We start from the raw sequence: 15,990 nt of genomic DNA on the forward strand, positions 1-15,990 counted from the left end.
CAATCACAAACTGTCAGGAGCCATGAAAGTGCTCAAGTAATTGGCTTTAAGTTTCTTTAAGAAAACTCTTGTGCAGGAGTATGTGCTTAGTTGATGAAATAGAAAAATACAGTCTTGTGTTTACTTTGAAAGATTCTTGTTCTAAAAGGACATCTTTGAAATTCATAAGAAAATTATTAAATGCTAAATCTAATTTTTTCTCTCTTAGTTTGTCTTCTTCATACCTGTAGGTCATCACAATGACAGCAGTTCTACTGCATTTAATGTTGTATTTCTTTAGGAAGAAGACCGCAAGCTGTTAGTTGGCTTCTTGGAAGATGTCATGACCATGCTTTCACTGTCGCATGCTCCTCTTGATAGCCTGAAAGCTTCTTTTGTGGAACTGGGGTAAAAAATATACAATGGATTTGACTGGTACTGAATGCATTAGAAGCTTTCACTAAGAGCTCCCAATCTGGCTGTAATTTTATTAACTGTGATGCTTCAGATGAATGAAGAACATCCTTACACTTTTCCTTGGTGTTTCAGAAAATGTAAACATTTTATCTCAAGTATTAAAAATGTAGTGATAAAACAAAACAAAAATATAAGTGTGAAAAAGAAACACCAAACCTGCTCACACAGAAAAAAAAAAAAAAAAAAAAAAGGAAGCTACAGAAATGTTAAGGTTAAAATAAGAATTCATTTAGTGTTTCCCATATTATTACTGTATGTCCTATGTATGTGTTTGCATTCAGTTCAGTGTTGTAATATACTGAAAAACATAAGGTGTTTTTTTAAATGAACTTGAAAATGCAACCTGTTTTCTAGACAGTAAATGTTACATGTTCTTCAGAATGGAGCAAATGTATCCTTCATAAAGGATAAGAGTTGGAGGCTTAGACTAGTTGAGCAATAGATTCTTGAGACAGTTTTTTGTAAGCAAAGAACTTATGCAGGGTTTGGGGATATTTTTTGTCCTGTTCTTTTGATTGCCAAACTGTTACCTTGTAGTGCAAACCCAGCTTATCACGAGTTGCTGTTAACTGTCTTATGGTATGGAGTTGTCCATACATCTGCTCTTGTTCGATGCACAGCTGCTAGAATGTTTGAGGTAAGTGATACCCAAAGTTTTTTAGATGACTTATTTGAAACCTTAGTGTATATATAAAAATAGCGATTTAGATAAAATTGATACATGTTTGAAAATTACAGATTGCTTCAAGAAGCTGTGTACTATGTGATGGAGCAGGAAGTTGTACAGTTGTTTCTGTATCTGTTCATTATTCAACAGCACATCTTTCATTAAGCAGTTTGTCATTAGCCACTTTCAAAATGTTTCTGTAGTAACCGTGTATGTGTTCTTTGACCTGCTACTGACTTGGGTTTTGCATTCTGATTATTGCATGCTGAAAAACATTTTCTAATTATGAAAATGCATTTCATTGCAAACTTGTATTCAAACCAGAATTAAATACATTGTCAAATGTGTTTGCTTAGGTCTGTATGTAAATATAAGCAAGCATCTCTCTCCAAGTTGTAACATTTGCTTTTGCTAGTTAACACGTCATCAGTGGCCTAATTCACAAGTTAGTGGTTTTCAATACATTTGTCTGCATGCAAACAGTCCACTGCATTGTAGCTCAAACTAGTTTCCATTGGTGCCAAATATGGTGGTACAAACATGAATGATTCTAATTTTTACAAAAAAAAAATACATGATTGGCTAAATACACAATTCCTTAATTTACTAGATTGAAAACTTCATCTTTTTATTCTGAACAGATTTTTAGATGTTAACATGGATGTTGCCTTTAGGTAATAAGTATGATTTTATTTCTATATCATGCCTTTGTTTTTATCAAGTTTTAATTAAAAAAGGCATATACAGGAACACTGGAACATACTCTACTTGCTGAACAAAGAGAATATCTTTTTTTCATTTTTTTCATTCCTTCTTTTTGTTCTAGCTGAATCTGCCATCTTGTATCTATTTGCAAACACAAATCACAAAAACAGAGCAATTAGTATAACCAAAATCATTAGTTTTCTCTACTGCAATTTTGCAAGTCATTGCAGATAAAGCACTAAACAACGGCAAGACCTGTTGTTTGACTTTGCTTGAAAATATCCAACTTTATATTTGTTAATTTTTCCCTGTAAAAAGGAGATGGCAATTTTTGGTCAATGCATGAAAGACTTCAGTTAATACAGGCTGTTGGCTTAGTTGCAGTTTTCTACTCCGACTGCATATTGGTTATTTTTAGGTAGTTCTGCATGCTGCTTGACTGCTTGTTTCCTAATACATTTCAGTTTTTACTAATGCAGAGGCATCTTAATTGAGGACACTCTTCTCAACTGATAGATTTTCATAATGTTTCCACTTAGTAGCCACAGCATACGTATTTATACATGGCAATGTAGGTCAGCTCTGTACAGAGATGGTGATAGTTGGTTTTACTTTTGAAGATTCCTTCATTCAAGGAATTTCTGACATCTCAGAGGTTGCTCACCAGCAAGGCCCAGCAATTCTCTGATAAGATAGATGATAATGACTGGATAGTAAGACAGAAGAGCGTGTCACCAGCAGGACAGCTGTGTGTGTGCTATAAATATTCTGACCAGTGCAGTGGTCTGCAGCAGCACAGAGACCACTGTGATTAATGCCTGCAAAATCACCTAACCAAACCTTAAAGTCTGTTGTGGCCAAGAAGGACGCAGAGGTCTGTGTCACTGCTCACCTTTGGGGACAGGAAGCTTTGTGCTACAGTTTCTAAGGTGTACTATGTCTGAAGTAATGAACACACATTGTTCTATAGCAATTAAAAGAGGTTTTTAAAATTTGTGTTGTCTGTCTCACTGTAGCCTTACGTGCTGCTATGTGGCTTTGCCCATCCAGCTGTTTCTTTTGCTCCTGTGTGTTAATGTTTTCTGTCAGTAGTTTCCCGTTTAAATGTCAATGCAAACAGATTTGACCATGCTGGTTTGAACAAGTGGGTAGTTGAGTTATAAACTTTGTTGGTCTGTTAAGGTGCAAGGTTAGGAACATATGTCCAGAATGACACTTGAATCATGAAGCATGTTTTGTTTTCTGTAAGACAATGATGCCATTTGCCATGCTTTACCTTAATTAGAAGTGCAGCAGGTCACATAGTCATGGAACTGAGATCATTCTAGAAAGTTTGCTAATCACAAAGCGCTACATTACCTGCAGATTTTCCTCAAAATTCAGATTAGTAAAGAAAAAAGTAAAGAGCCTGTGTGTTCAAAATTGAAAACAGTAAGCATTGCTTAACTTCTCTGTATTAGAGGAAGGTCACCATGGCTGAACAGTGAGCTCTGTCTTCAACATCCGTTTGAAGAGTACTCCTAAAGCTGAATACAGCAGCACTTTTTAAGTTGCTGCCACTCTAAATAATCATGAAAAGCATTAGTATTAAAATGCAGTAGTTTGCTAGTGCACTCCTAGTACTATGTGAATTATGAATGCAGGAAGTTGCAGCTTTCCACCCCTGGGTGTTTTGCAGCAGTAATGCTTACGCAGTTTAACAATTCTCTCCCCTCTGCTTCCTTCTCCAGTTATCTGTAATCACACTATGTTCACAGCATGTGTGCACACATGCACAAATATTGCTTAACAAAATCACACCTTTGTGTAGAAGGCTTCTGGAAAGTCAGGTTCCTTCCAGTCTTTAATTAATCGACTTCATGATTTAAATTCAGAGTCGGTAAAACCAGAATGCTCAATCAAATAGCAGAATGTAAAATTCTCTAGTTAGTGTAAATATTTTTTTGCCTGATTTTAGCACTGCATGATACACTACCAGGTACTGCTTTCCCCATGACGCATACAGATCTTACATATTCTCTTGTGACACTTCTGGAGAAAAAGCAGATAATTTACTTTGTGTTCATGATGTAATGTAGGTAATTAGAATATAGCTAAATATTGAGAACATACTTCAAATTTCTCTCAGAAACTACTCACCAAACTCATTATGCCTATCCCCTAAAACCATCAAATACAGGCAGACTTTCTTACATATAAGATGCTTTTCCTTTATTACTAACGCGGATAAAGACAAGCAAAACAAAACACAACTGTTTGCTGAGGAGGAAAGTTTAGAATCTGCCATTTTCTAAAAATGAGGCTATCTTATAGGTAGAAAACATGTAAAGGGCATCTGCTTCACAAACACAGAGTTCACAAGTGTATACAAATACATATACGGTTGCTACATAAGTAATGTTAAAAAAAACACTTGGAAGTGCCTAAGTGTAAACAACTTCCACATATTTATGGATAATGACATAAATTTCACTGTGATCTCAGTTCTTAATATTTGGGATGTATTGCAAAAAACAGGTCTTTTAGTACTCAAAAGGACTTGGTGAAATACATTTCATGGTTAAATCAAGGATTATTATCCATTTTCTACCTGCATAGACCAGCAAGTATAACTTGGGTTGTTTCACATACAGACTGCTTAGAAGGCTGTTAAATCTAAAATAAATAATGATTGTGGAAAGCTTAGTGGCCTCTGGGAAGATGCTGGTTGTTTTTTTTTGTTTGTTTTTTTAGAAGAGCACATGCATTTGGCCTAACTAAAGAAATCTTATTTTGCATTTGACGGTCCCATACTGTAAGAAAGACCATTCCGTTGAGGTAGAGCACTGTTTAGATTAGACTGTCAAAGTCGAATTGGCATCGTTGTAGTGTTTTGAAAGATTTGAATGATAATGCATAAATTACTTCCTAAACTTTCCAAAGTTTGTGTTTTTAAATTGCTGAAAATAGAGAAAACTACTTTGTGTCATGGAATTTGTCAGGTTTGTGCTGATTGCCAGACCACTTCAGCTTTCTTCGTGCCTTTGCATTTATGAAGCACTAGTGTAGCAGTATTTGCTTAGCTTCTAATTTTGGTTTGCTTTTTGTGTTTTTTCTTTCTCTCTCTTGGTTGTGCCGTTCTTCTTCCCATGATACTGTGCTCGCTATTTCCGTGCATCACCTGTGATAACCCCCCTGCTCCGACCATTCAGCTGTTGGTGAAGGGGGTACATGAAACTCTGGTAGCTCAGAGAGTTGTTCCTGCTCTCATAACTCTCTCCAGTGACCCTGAAATGTAAGTTTCCTGACTGTCTTATACATCTAGCATCCCTCTTAATACTTAGGAAGAAATAACCATCAGTTGTGTTTCTTATTCTAGTTGAGAAAAAAAAAAAAAAAAAAGTAATTACTTCTAAACCAATGTAACTTTAAAATCGCCTACCTATAAATAGAAAGGTTTATTGGAACAGCTAGAACTGAACAGAATAAATTTTAAGTAACAATTTTAATTTTAAGAAAAACAGAATACATTTTAAGTAGAAAACTAAATCAATGTCATTTTTGATTTTTATAATGAATCACAATTTCAATTTTGACATTTGCTTAAATCATTTCTAGTAGAAAGCTGCATATTAATGTGCTCTGTAATGCTACCAGCTTTACTATAAAGTATCATCTGCAATATTGAAATGTGGAACAGCCTTGGCAGTACCTAATTTCTGGTAGACAACCATAGCACTTAAATTCCTGGACTATATATAATATAATACTCTGATGTGATATTTCTTTCTAGCTAAGGAGGGATGCTTTGCTAATCTTACTAACAGGTTTATTATCAATAAACACTAGAGCATGAATAGTGTCTTAATCAGTTTAATATACTGTGTGGGTGACTAAAACAAGATAAACCCCAAGAGTCTGCCTGCCCATCCTCAGTCACAGCTAACCCAGTTCTCCTTCCAGTTTACCAAACCATTTTTTATTGCATGTTGACTGGTTTACAGCTGACTCTTCGAGGCATGAGTGAAGCATTAGTTGGCAAGCGGGTTGCTCCGGCCCTTGTAACCTTGTCCAGTGATCCTGAATTGTGAGTTTCAGATTGAGACCTTGAGTTAATCCTGTCTGTCTTTTCTCCTGGTCTGCTTTTTTTGTTTTGTCATTGCTAGAAACTAACGTAACTTAAAGTACTAATTTTTTTAGTTTTGCTCTATTTTTAATTATTTATATTCTTAATGTTGAATAGGTCTTAAAAGACACCGTTTTTCTCTTGTAGCTCAGTGAGGATTGCAACAATTCCTGCTTTTGGGACCATCATGGAAACTGTTACTCAAAGAGAGGTAAGAGTCCTTTAGTCAGACTTGGTTTGATAAATCCAATAACTTACTATTAATGAACTTGGAGAAGAAAGGAAAAAAAAAAACTTCTAAATTATTTCTTCATTGTTTGTTTTCTCTTTTAAAATGCTTTCCATTTTTTCTGTAGTCATTTTTGTTTGTTCGTTTCATTTTTTTGTTTGTTTTGCATACTATTTTTATACAAAAAAGCAAACCATCTTTTAACTAAGAAAAACATTTGCTTCTAAATATCAAGCCAAAAACTAAAAAAAAAAAAAAAAAAAAAAAAAAAAAAAAAAAAAAAAAAGCAAAGGGAGAGGCCTGTGCTAAAAGATGGGAAAACCATGGCTAAATATGTAAAACAAACAAACATTTTCTAATACAGTTGAGAAATCCAAATCCACTTTTTCCAAATTAAATAGGTGGCTTCATTTTAAAAAGCTGATTTAGAAAAAAAAAGTCATGTTAGGATTTGATTACCTCTGCATAAATACATTGCACCATTTTAGATTGCTCGGGTTATCGTGCTTGGCTTCCAACTACTTTAGAAGGGCACAAGTCTCTTGTAGTTCTTTCATGTTGCTGGTCCTCTGCAACTGTCTCAGCATGTGGTACCCAAGAAGACATGAAAAGACATCACAGTGCAGTAAATGAAATGGCACTTCAGGATAATGTAGATATGCAATTTCTCCTTGTTTTCTAAATGATGAAACATTTGTAGTAAATCAGAATTCTGAACAAGATGGCTAGGATTCTGCTCTAATTATAGAAATACTGTATTTTATTTTATGTACTAGTTGTACAATCGAATTTTTTTGTAAAGTCCTTGCAACTTTTTGCAGAGTTTGCATTCTTCCTGTAATTTCAACATACTCTAAAAGAATGCATTTGAGGAAATGTGAGTAAGAAGTCAGTGATGACTCACAAGTACTTGGAAGATGGCTAAGTTACAATTTTGCAGTTTGGATTGCATGTCTATAATCAGTTTGGAAAGCATACGGTTTTGTTCCCGCACAAAAATGACTGTATTCACTGTACTAATTATAATAAACCTTAGAGAACAAAGGTGGTAGCTCCTTCCAAAATGTAGCAGAAAATGTTACTTTAACAACTTTGAGTGCAAATGAAGTATTTGTCATCTTAGACATATTTGTATTTTGTTCAGTTTTTCCAGCCTTTAGTTGAAGTAATCTTTTTAATTCCATTGCTTTTATGAAGCTCATCTATGCATCTGTCTTCTGCAGGAATTTTTTCATCTTATTTAGGTGATATATTACAAAGAAACTAATGTGAACTCAGTTGTCTTTAAAAGAGAAACTCCAAAGATTTTAGTAATGAGGGAAATTACAATAGATAAAAATTGCAAGCAAACTTCAGGAGGAGAGACTGGCTATGTGAAAGCACTCTTTGCCTATAGTTAAAGATAGATCAGAGTAAAACACTGTTAAGTCTTTAAAATATGGAGCTGTATTAAGCAGGTTGGAACATCCTATCAGAAAAGATTGTAAGTGAGCAGAAGGTCCAAGGTTTATCATCTAAAATACAGAGCATTTATAGATGTACTCTGAGCTTAATGTTTCTAACACCTTAATTCTTTGGTGAACTTATTATTTATTTCTCTGGGAACTTTTTAAGCTTCTGGAAAGGGTAAAAATGCAGCTGGCATCTTTCCTGGAGGACCCTCAATATCAAGACCAACATTCTCTACATACAGAAATCATAAAAACGTTTGGAAGAGTTGGACCTAATGCTGAGCCCAGGTTTCGAGATGAATGTAAGTTGCATTGCTGGGAAGATGAGTTCTTCGTCTTATTGTCCTGAGGCTAATAGTTTGCTGTTGTGTTGATACTGTTTTTACAAAATAAATCCATGAAAACTCTTTATTTTTTAGAGTTTAGATGTGTCCCTATATATATTTTTTTTGACCTTGCCAATATAATTTTCACTTGAGCTCACGTTGATGTACCTACAACACATCAGCATGTGGAAATTTAATTATTTCGAAGCTGAAAGGGACTGGTCACAAGAAAAAACATGAATTTGCCTTTTCTGAGTTACTTAGCATGTAAAATGCTTTCCTCTTCCTGTCTAGTCGGTGAAGATTTCTCATGACATGCATATCTCTTTCGCTAGCTGATGAGCTGTATTTATAAAATAGAAACATATTTTAGACAGCTTCAGTGACAGGGGAATAATAATGTCACAAAATATTTTCTGTAAATTGTTCCTGTTCCAAAGGTGGTACTTTGAGGAGTGTTTTTCATTTTAGGTGTTCTTACTACACTGTTATTTCACATTGGAATTGGTCAATTACGCCTGCATGAACAGTTCCATCAGAAGCCATTATTTGCAGCTCTAATCCCACATTGATGCGTGCCGTTTCAGATGTCTGCGATTGTAACCTAACAGCTTAATGCTTAATGCTAAGCACGTCTATGGAAAGCAATTTCAAATACTTACGCCAGTGTTTGCTTTTTACAGTTGTTATTCCACACTTGCACAAGTTAGCCTTGGTCAACAACCAGCAGTCCGTGGATTCTAAGAGACTGGATATCGCCACCCACCTGTTTGAAGCCTACAGCGCTCTTTCCTGTTGTTGTATCCTTTTGCCCTTTTTTTTAGGGGAAGTTTAGGTATTCATTCTGTTGGGAGGGGAGAAGATTAATAGTTGAGAAATAACAAAGTTCGTCTTTGAATGTGTGATCTAAAATACGATCTGCTCAGTATAAAGAGATTTTCACAGCAGCTGGAACTCAGAATCACAGAATCATAGACTATCCCGAGTTGGAAGGGACCCACAAGGATCATCGAGTCCAACTGCTGGCACCACACAGGTCTACCCAAAAATTCAGACCATGTGACTAAGTGCACAGTCCAAACGCTTCTTAAACTCCGACAGGCTTGGTGCAGTGACTACTTCCCTGAGGAGCCTGTTCCAGTGCGTGACCACTTTAAGTACTTTCAAAAAAATCCCTTGATCTGAACCAGTAACTGTAAAAACACATATGTTTACGTATGGAAAAAACAGTATTGATGTATGAAAGATACGAAGTTACATATGTTTCAAACTTTTCTTTTTTTTAGTTGTAAAGTAGCAAATTCTGAAGTAGCTGTGCTGTTTTCTTGGGTATTGCTGCTGTAGCTTGTCTCTGTGTTCAGTAGGACAAAATTGTATCAGAAGACAGAATAAAATTGTATAATTTCAAAAGACAATCTTTACAGTACCTTAACAACATGATTTCTAGTTATTTCAGAGGATTTAATGGTCAATCACTTTTTACCAGGACTTAAGTGTTTACGAAGTGACATGGAACATCTCTCACCAGAGCATGAGGTGAGCAGCAACATTTACTGTGTATGAGATACAGGTGTCAGCAAGAGCTGAAATGTAATGATACTTAAAACCAGAAGTTAAGAAAAGCTACTCATAAATAGTATCAAAGTATATAACATTGAGGGTTTGGGGGGGGAAGAAATAGATCCCATGACTTAAAATCTGTAAAATTGATTATATCTTCAGGCTGAGTACCCTGAAGAGAAGTATTGAACTGCAGCTAGTATCACAGATGTTTGCAGACTGAATAAAAATAAATGTTTTTACCATCTGTTTTTTTCATTAAAACAATAATATACTAAAATCCGTGGCCACAATGCATCCAAGGAAATGGAAGTGAAAAGTGGTGGAGTTCAGGAGATGAAAGATAATCAAGTTCAGCAAAGAGAAAGGATAAGAAAACATAGTCCTGAAACATGTGGGATGAACTTCATATCTGGAGCATGGCTTCCAGTTCTGGGCTCCCCAGCAGAGAAGAGAGAGTGTTACACTGGAGAGTCCAATGAAGGACCACTAAGATAATGGACTGGAGCATCTCTCCTATGAGGAGATGTGAAAGAGCTGGGACTGTTCAACCTGGAGAAGAGAAGACTCCGGGGGATCTCATCCATGTGTACAAACACTTGAAGGGCAGCTGCAAAGAGGCAGAGCCAGCCTCTTCGCAGTAGCGCTCAGGGACAGGACAAGAGGCAGTGGGAACAAACAGGAATTCAGGAGGTGTCATCTGAACATCAGGAAACACTTTTTTTCCTGTGAGGGTGACCAAGCACTGGTCCTAGAGAGATTGTGGAGTCTTGTACCTTGGAGGTGTGCAAAAACTATCTGGACATGACCTGGGGCAACCCGCTCTAGATGGCCCTGATTAAGAAGGCAGGATTGGACTAGATGGTTTCCAGAGGTCCCTTTCAACATCAACCATTCTGAGAACCCGTGAATCATAAAAAGCAGGTTATAATAAGTAGACAGGACAACATGAGAGCTACCATCGTAGGTGCTCGCAGAAAGCAGCAAAAGCAAAGAGCTATCTAGAGAAACTGGCTTGAGAAGCTTGAAAGTTTTGGCCATGTGTCTTGGTCTTTTTTGTAAGTACCTGAAGATGATGAACACTAGTAGGGATTGGAATACATAGGGATTAATTCAGCACCTGAAAGTAAGAGAAGTAGTTTAGTTGCATGCTGGAAAATCTTGACAGTCTGAACACTCCAAGTAATGGAAGAAAAGATTTAGTCTAAGTGTATGAAGGAAGGTCTTTATGAATGTCTTTTCTGAAGGTTAATAGTGTTCTTCAGGGACTGTGTTGTACTTGAGAAAAGTAATTACTGTTCTTTATGTTGGTCAAGTGAGATAATTCAGTTAGACTATATTTTCTAGGAGTCCTAAATTCTTAAACTTGGTAGCAAATTCCCTTCTGGTTACATTTTTAGCCTAATAACCTATAGTCTAATTCATGTTTGCTCTGTATGATATTATTCTATATTAATTATCTGTGGAACGGGGGGGTGAAGGACTTTGAAACCTTATGAGGAAATAATCTGACTTCAGAGGGCATTCAGATTGGGACAGTAGTGGTCTGAGCATCAATCAAAGGCAACTGAACACTCTGTGTTCAGAGTGAGCTGGGAGGTGCGGTGTATATTGGGAAGTCCAGGAACACCTGAAAGCTGCAGTAGGCAAAAGTTGGGTTTAGTTTCATTTTCTTTCTTCTTTTATGTTGAGTAACGAGATAACTGTTACAAATATTAATACTTCATTTTTGTGTAGTCATTAGTGGAACTCGAAAAGTGTAAGGACATTTTCAGTTCTAAAAAGAAAAAAAAAAAAAAAAAAAAGAGCTTATGTGCTTGTGTAGTTCAGTTTGAGTCCTGTAGCCAGAGAAGGAAATGAAAGCTTAAATAGGCTTAAATAAATAAATAACAGATTATTGAGAGCGATTGTCTTCAGGCGTGATGCCAAATGTTTTATTTTCTTATCCCAACGGAAACATAAGCTTTAAAATATTTGCTCCAACTCGTGTGCTAGAAAACTCACTATGGCTTTTACTGCAGAACTGGAATTGCCTTGCCTTGCTCCTTGCCCTGACGTGATGCTTGTAGGCACCACGACAGAGATCTCTAAGACCCAGTCAGTTCTATTGCCAGTCTTTCAAGTGAGGAAGTTTAGTCCTAAGTATTCTGCAGAAAACTTTAGTGCTGGAATTGCTAAAGTAAAAGGGGGAGGAAAAAAAACAAAAAACAACTTGATCTATAGTAACCCTGGAAGACATCAGAGAAATGATGTATTAAGTTTACTTTCACATTTCCTTTCCATTAAGTTATCTCTGCACACTACTATGCTTTTTGTTTTTTGTTCCTTGCTTTTTCGTTCATGCATCATGCTGGTAATTACAAGAATTTTAAAACATACTTGAAAACTAAAGGAAAATATAGGGAAGATGAGTGTTTTTAAAAGTTAACTGTTAATAAAAGTAAGGTTTGAAAAAAAGGGAGATAAGAAGATGCATTACAGAAGTGAGTTTGGTTTGGCTCTCTTTAAAAAAAAAAAATAGGAGGGAAGCAGAAGGAACTCTTGAACTCTTGTAACTGGTTCAAAAATCTTTTCTTCCTTAAAGTATTTTGAATGGTTTTGTTGTTTCTACTCCAAGGCATTATCAGATGGTTGCTACTTAAATGCACTTGAAAAACACAGGAGATTCATTTTAAACGGTTCTGCTAGTGTCAAAATTAGTTGGGGAGCAGATTTAGTATGAAGTGTTGATGTAACAGAAAAAGTATCATATCTATCTCTTCCTTATTCATTTTAGGTCATTTTAAGCTCCATGATAAAAGAATGTGAACAGAAAGTGGAAAACAAGACCGTCCAAGAACCACAGGGGTGAGGCTTTCACTTCTCTTTTCTTTTCCTGTGCCTCCAGCATAATGTTCTGTGGAGGATCTTCCAGAATGGTGTCCAAGATTGTGACCAGAAATCCTGCACTGAAGCACATCTTAGGAACTTTAGTTCAGTTTTGGTTGTTTCTGTCTCTCTGGTGTAAAACACAGGGTGACAGACTGTTATTTGTATCATAGTAATGAAGCTCCTGTTTTCCACATGACGTTGTTCTTAGTTTTTGATCCTTAGAAGACAGTAATTGAGCTTCTGTCCTGAATCTCAGAAGGCAGGAGGTGCTTAGTTTAAGTGCTGAAAGCAATGCATGTGGCGGGCGTCTCACATCCCTCTTTCATGAGGATGGCCTGCAGGCTGAAGTTCTCATAGTGCTAAAAGCCTACTCCAGACTGCTGGTTTTGCTTTATTGTGACTAGAGCACATGAGAACAGCTGTAGCATCGTGTAGGTTCAGTATATTGCTCTTTCTAGTCTTGCTTGTGGAAACTTGGACTCTGTACGTATGAAGTAGGAGCACTCGTGGAAAGGTGGCAGGGGTCACATTCGCAGCCACCAGAAGGCTTTTCTGCCAGGTGAAACCTACAGAGCTGTGCCCGAGGGTGGGCAAGGAATGTACAGGGTATCAAAGGAAGGCTGAGCAAATATGTAAAATAAAAATCTATTGGGAGTTACTAAGTTGACAGACAATGCAAATTCTGGACTCTGCTCAGGCAGAAGCAGTTGGAAAATAAGAGTTTTAAGGAGAGGGGCCACCATTTATACTTGCTTTGCTTTTACTCTTCCCTGCATGTCTGCTTTTGGTCACTGTCAGAGGCAGGATACATGGGCTAGATAGATCCTTGGTCTAATCCAGTACTGTGGTCCTTGTATTAAACATAATATTTGAAGGATAAAGATCGACATTTCTGGTGAGAAGGTAAAGCTGACCTTTCCACAGAGATGTTTGTCACTGTAGCAATCGTCAAATATCTAATTAGTGCTAGTGTGATGACTTCCAAAGGTAGCAAAAAATAGTGTGCACAAAAATGTTTTACTGCTTTTCACTAGGACTGTTCTTGAGGCCATGATAATTCACTTTATGGTGTTACGTGAATGGTATTATATGTATCTGGGCTTGATGGCGATGGTTCTTCAATTCTTCATGATGGATTGATCTTCTGTCATCTTTAAACCACTAACAGGCAAAGACAATTTGGATGTTTATTAAAGAACAGCACAGTGTTCTTTTTGTTTGTAGTCTTCTGTAATTGAATTTTTGTCTTTCCTAGCTCAATGTCGATTGCTGCGAGCCTTGTGAGTGAGGATACAAAGACCAAGTTTTTGAACAAAATGGGCCAGCTGACTACATCGGGTGCAATGTTGGCTAATGTGTTCCAGAGGAAGAAGTAAGATGGGAACAGGAGCTCCCAGCTAACACTAAGATGGACCTCACAGAGACTGGTTCCTGTACTTGAAGTACTTGCCTTTTTATTTCTTCTGTCTTACGTTCTTGTAGTATAATTTTATTCTAACCTCCAAAGATATTTGCACTGCTTTTGAATATCGCTGTGTACCTGTTAATTTTGGGTTAACTGTGGTTGATATAAAACTGAAATCATAGTCTGTACCAAGTCCCTGTTCTGTGTTCTTGTCTTTCCGGCATATTTTTTTTTTTTATATAGTGGAAGGGTTTTGTTTTTTTGTTTTTTATTATTATTTTCTGACAGGATATCAGCAAATATCTGTATTATACATGGAGCTATTATGACGGTACTTAAAATAATGTAAATTTGAAGTCATTGTCATGAAGTAATAAAAGTGGAGATTACTTATGTATTTAAATTATGAAAGAGTAATGCAGATTTTTTTATTATGTTTCTAAAAAGAAGAGGAGGAGCCACCAGCATTTGTCTGTGCTTCTAGGGTTGTTTTTGTAAGTATTGTGCATCTTGAATCCAGAGGAATTGCAGCATCTAATGTCTAAGACTGCTTGCACTGCATCAGTCTGCAGGGAATGCTCATGTTTCAGATGCTTTATGCTGACATTGTAAATGCTGTACAAAATCCTTCAGATAAAATTCTCACATCTGTTGCGGTTTTTGAGGGATGTTTTGTTTTGTTGGAGTTTTTGTTTTATTTTAAAGCACTTTAACAACTAGTTGCACATCCAGAGGCACATTTGCTGAAGTAAAGGCAAAACATGATAAATGAAGATTAACAAATGTGTAAACTACTACAGGGTCCCAACACAGTTCTGCAGGCAGAGTAACCTTATGCAGGAGAAAGACTGCTTTCGTCTTGCATTCATTGTGCAGTTCTGTGTACTCACAGATTTTGTCGTTTAGCTTGAATCTCAGTTCAAATTTCATTTCAGAATAGTCGAAATTATAGTAAGGAGTTTTGACATGCAGTTTCCTTCAGGTGTTAGGTAGACTGCATACATACTTTATGAAAAAAAACCATTACAAGGAGTATCTTGTAATGAAGCGTTTTTCTTAGCAAGGAAGCATTAACAACTAAATCCGTTTATTCTTATGCAGCACTTTTTTTTTTTTATTTTCCTTTATGTCAATGTAAGCTTCTGAAAGCAAACTCAAGTGCATGCATAAACTGGTAAGATGTGGTAAACTCTAAAAGATCAGGCGATCAGGCGTTCTCTGAGACGACACCATTCAGTTGGAAGCATAAACATCTTGAAGGATAGGGAAGCAAAGGAGCGAAGGGAGAAATTGCAATCTCCTGGGGCAGGATATGGATGGCAGCACTTCACATAGTGCCCTCGAGTGGAAATAATAGAGGGAATTTGAGGCTTCTGACTGCTTTGTGTCTGTGCCTGTTGGCTCTGCGTATACGGTTGCCTGCCGTGTTTGTGTTGTGACAGGGCCTGCTGCACACTTGCACACTGCCAGTCCCTTTACCCTTCACTGAACCATTTTTCTTGAGGTTACAGACAGCTCCATGCCTTCTTGTTGCTTGTTACCATGAAAGTATACTTTTAGCAGACTGACTGTGAAATGGAGACATTCCTGAGGAATGGGAAGTGGTGATGTTCCTCTCTATTGTTCTGTTGTCAATAAAAAGTTTTGTATACCTGCCGTGTCTTGCTATTTCCTCTCTTCTCCAAGATGATGATCACATCAAAACAGCCCTTATGTTAAATACACAGAAATCCTTCAGCCTTTTTTTTTTTTTTCATTCTCTGTACAAATAGTTGCAGTGCCAGATGTAGCACTGTAGTCCTGAGACTGAAATAATTTTACAGCCAAACTCCTTACAGCAGGGCAGCTGTCTGCAGCCTGCCTGTGAGAGTGGTTCGTAGCCCCCACTGAACTTCAGCCAGAGCTTGGAAACCTGCTGATCAGCACAAGCCAAAAAGCTGTGACAGCAATTTAACCATGGGTGATTGTGGCATGAGAGCCTCCTTAGTTTATGAGTGTAAATGTAGCATCTGTAAACTTGCAAAGTTTAGCTTTCGGTAGTCAGCGTTTTACTCCATACTAGCTGATCCAAGGAGGAATTTGACTGAGAAACCCCAGAAAAACCAGCTCCGTTGTCATGACCACTGAGCTGAAAAAAGTGCTGTGTAGGCAACAACCATCTTGCAGGTAGTCTCCAGGAGTTTAACCTCCTAAATTTCATGTCTCAGTGTATGTT

The 15,990-nt window shown here is 37.0% G+C and overlaps 1 protein-coding gene across 5 annotated transcripts in view; it reads left to right on the top strand.

Annotated features, from left to right (window-relative positions):
• The window catches only part of RELCH (RAB11 binding and LisH domain, coiled-coil and HEAT repeat containing), a 73,632-nt gene extending 58,212 nt beyond the window's left edge, over positions 1-15,420 (top strand). The window contains exons 21-30 of one of the 5 annotated variants that reach the window (XR_014316911.1): positions 281-387; positions 994-1,093; positions 5,020-5,102; positions 6,081-6,144; positions 7,777-7,915; positions 8,623-8,739; positions 9,387-9,475; positions 9,803-10,557; positions 12,276-12,346; positions 13,626-13,687. Coding sequence is in view for 2 of the 5 variants with exons in the window: in XM_082753299.1 (XP_082609425.1) it covers positions 281-387; positions 994-1,093; positions 5,020-5,102; positions 6,081-6,144; positions 7,777-7,915; positions 8,623-8,739; positions 9,387-9,475; positions 12,276-12,346; positions 13,626-13,746 (891 nt within the window). In the remaining 3 variants the exon portion in view is untranslated. Of the gene's footprint in view, positions 1-280; positions 388-993; positions 1,094-5,019; positions 5,103-5,811; positions 5,895-6,080; positions 6,145-7,776; positions 7,916-8,622; positions 8,740-9,386; positions 9,476-9,802; positions 10,558-12,275; positions 12,347-13,625 lie in introns of those variants that run through there. The other 4 variants (XR_014316912.1, XM_082753299.1, XM_082753300.1 and 1 more) reach the window with 4 other exon arrangements.
• Positions 15,421-15,990: the final 570 nt, after the last annotated feature.

Source organism: Aythya marila (assembly GCF_965140915.1).
Source record: "Aythya marila genome assembly, chromosome: 2".
In the NCBI taxonomy this organism is placed as follows: Eukaryota; Metazoa; Chordata; class Aves; order Anseriformes; family Anatidae; genus Aythya; species Aythya marila.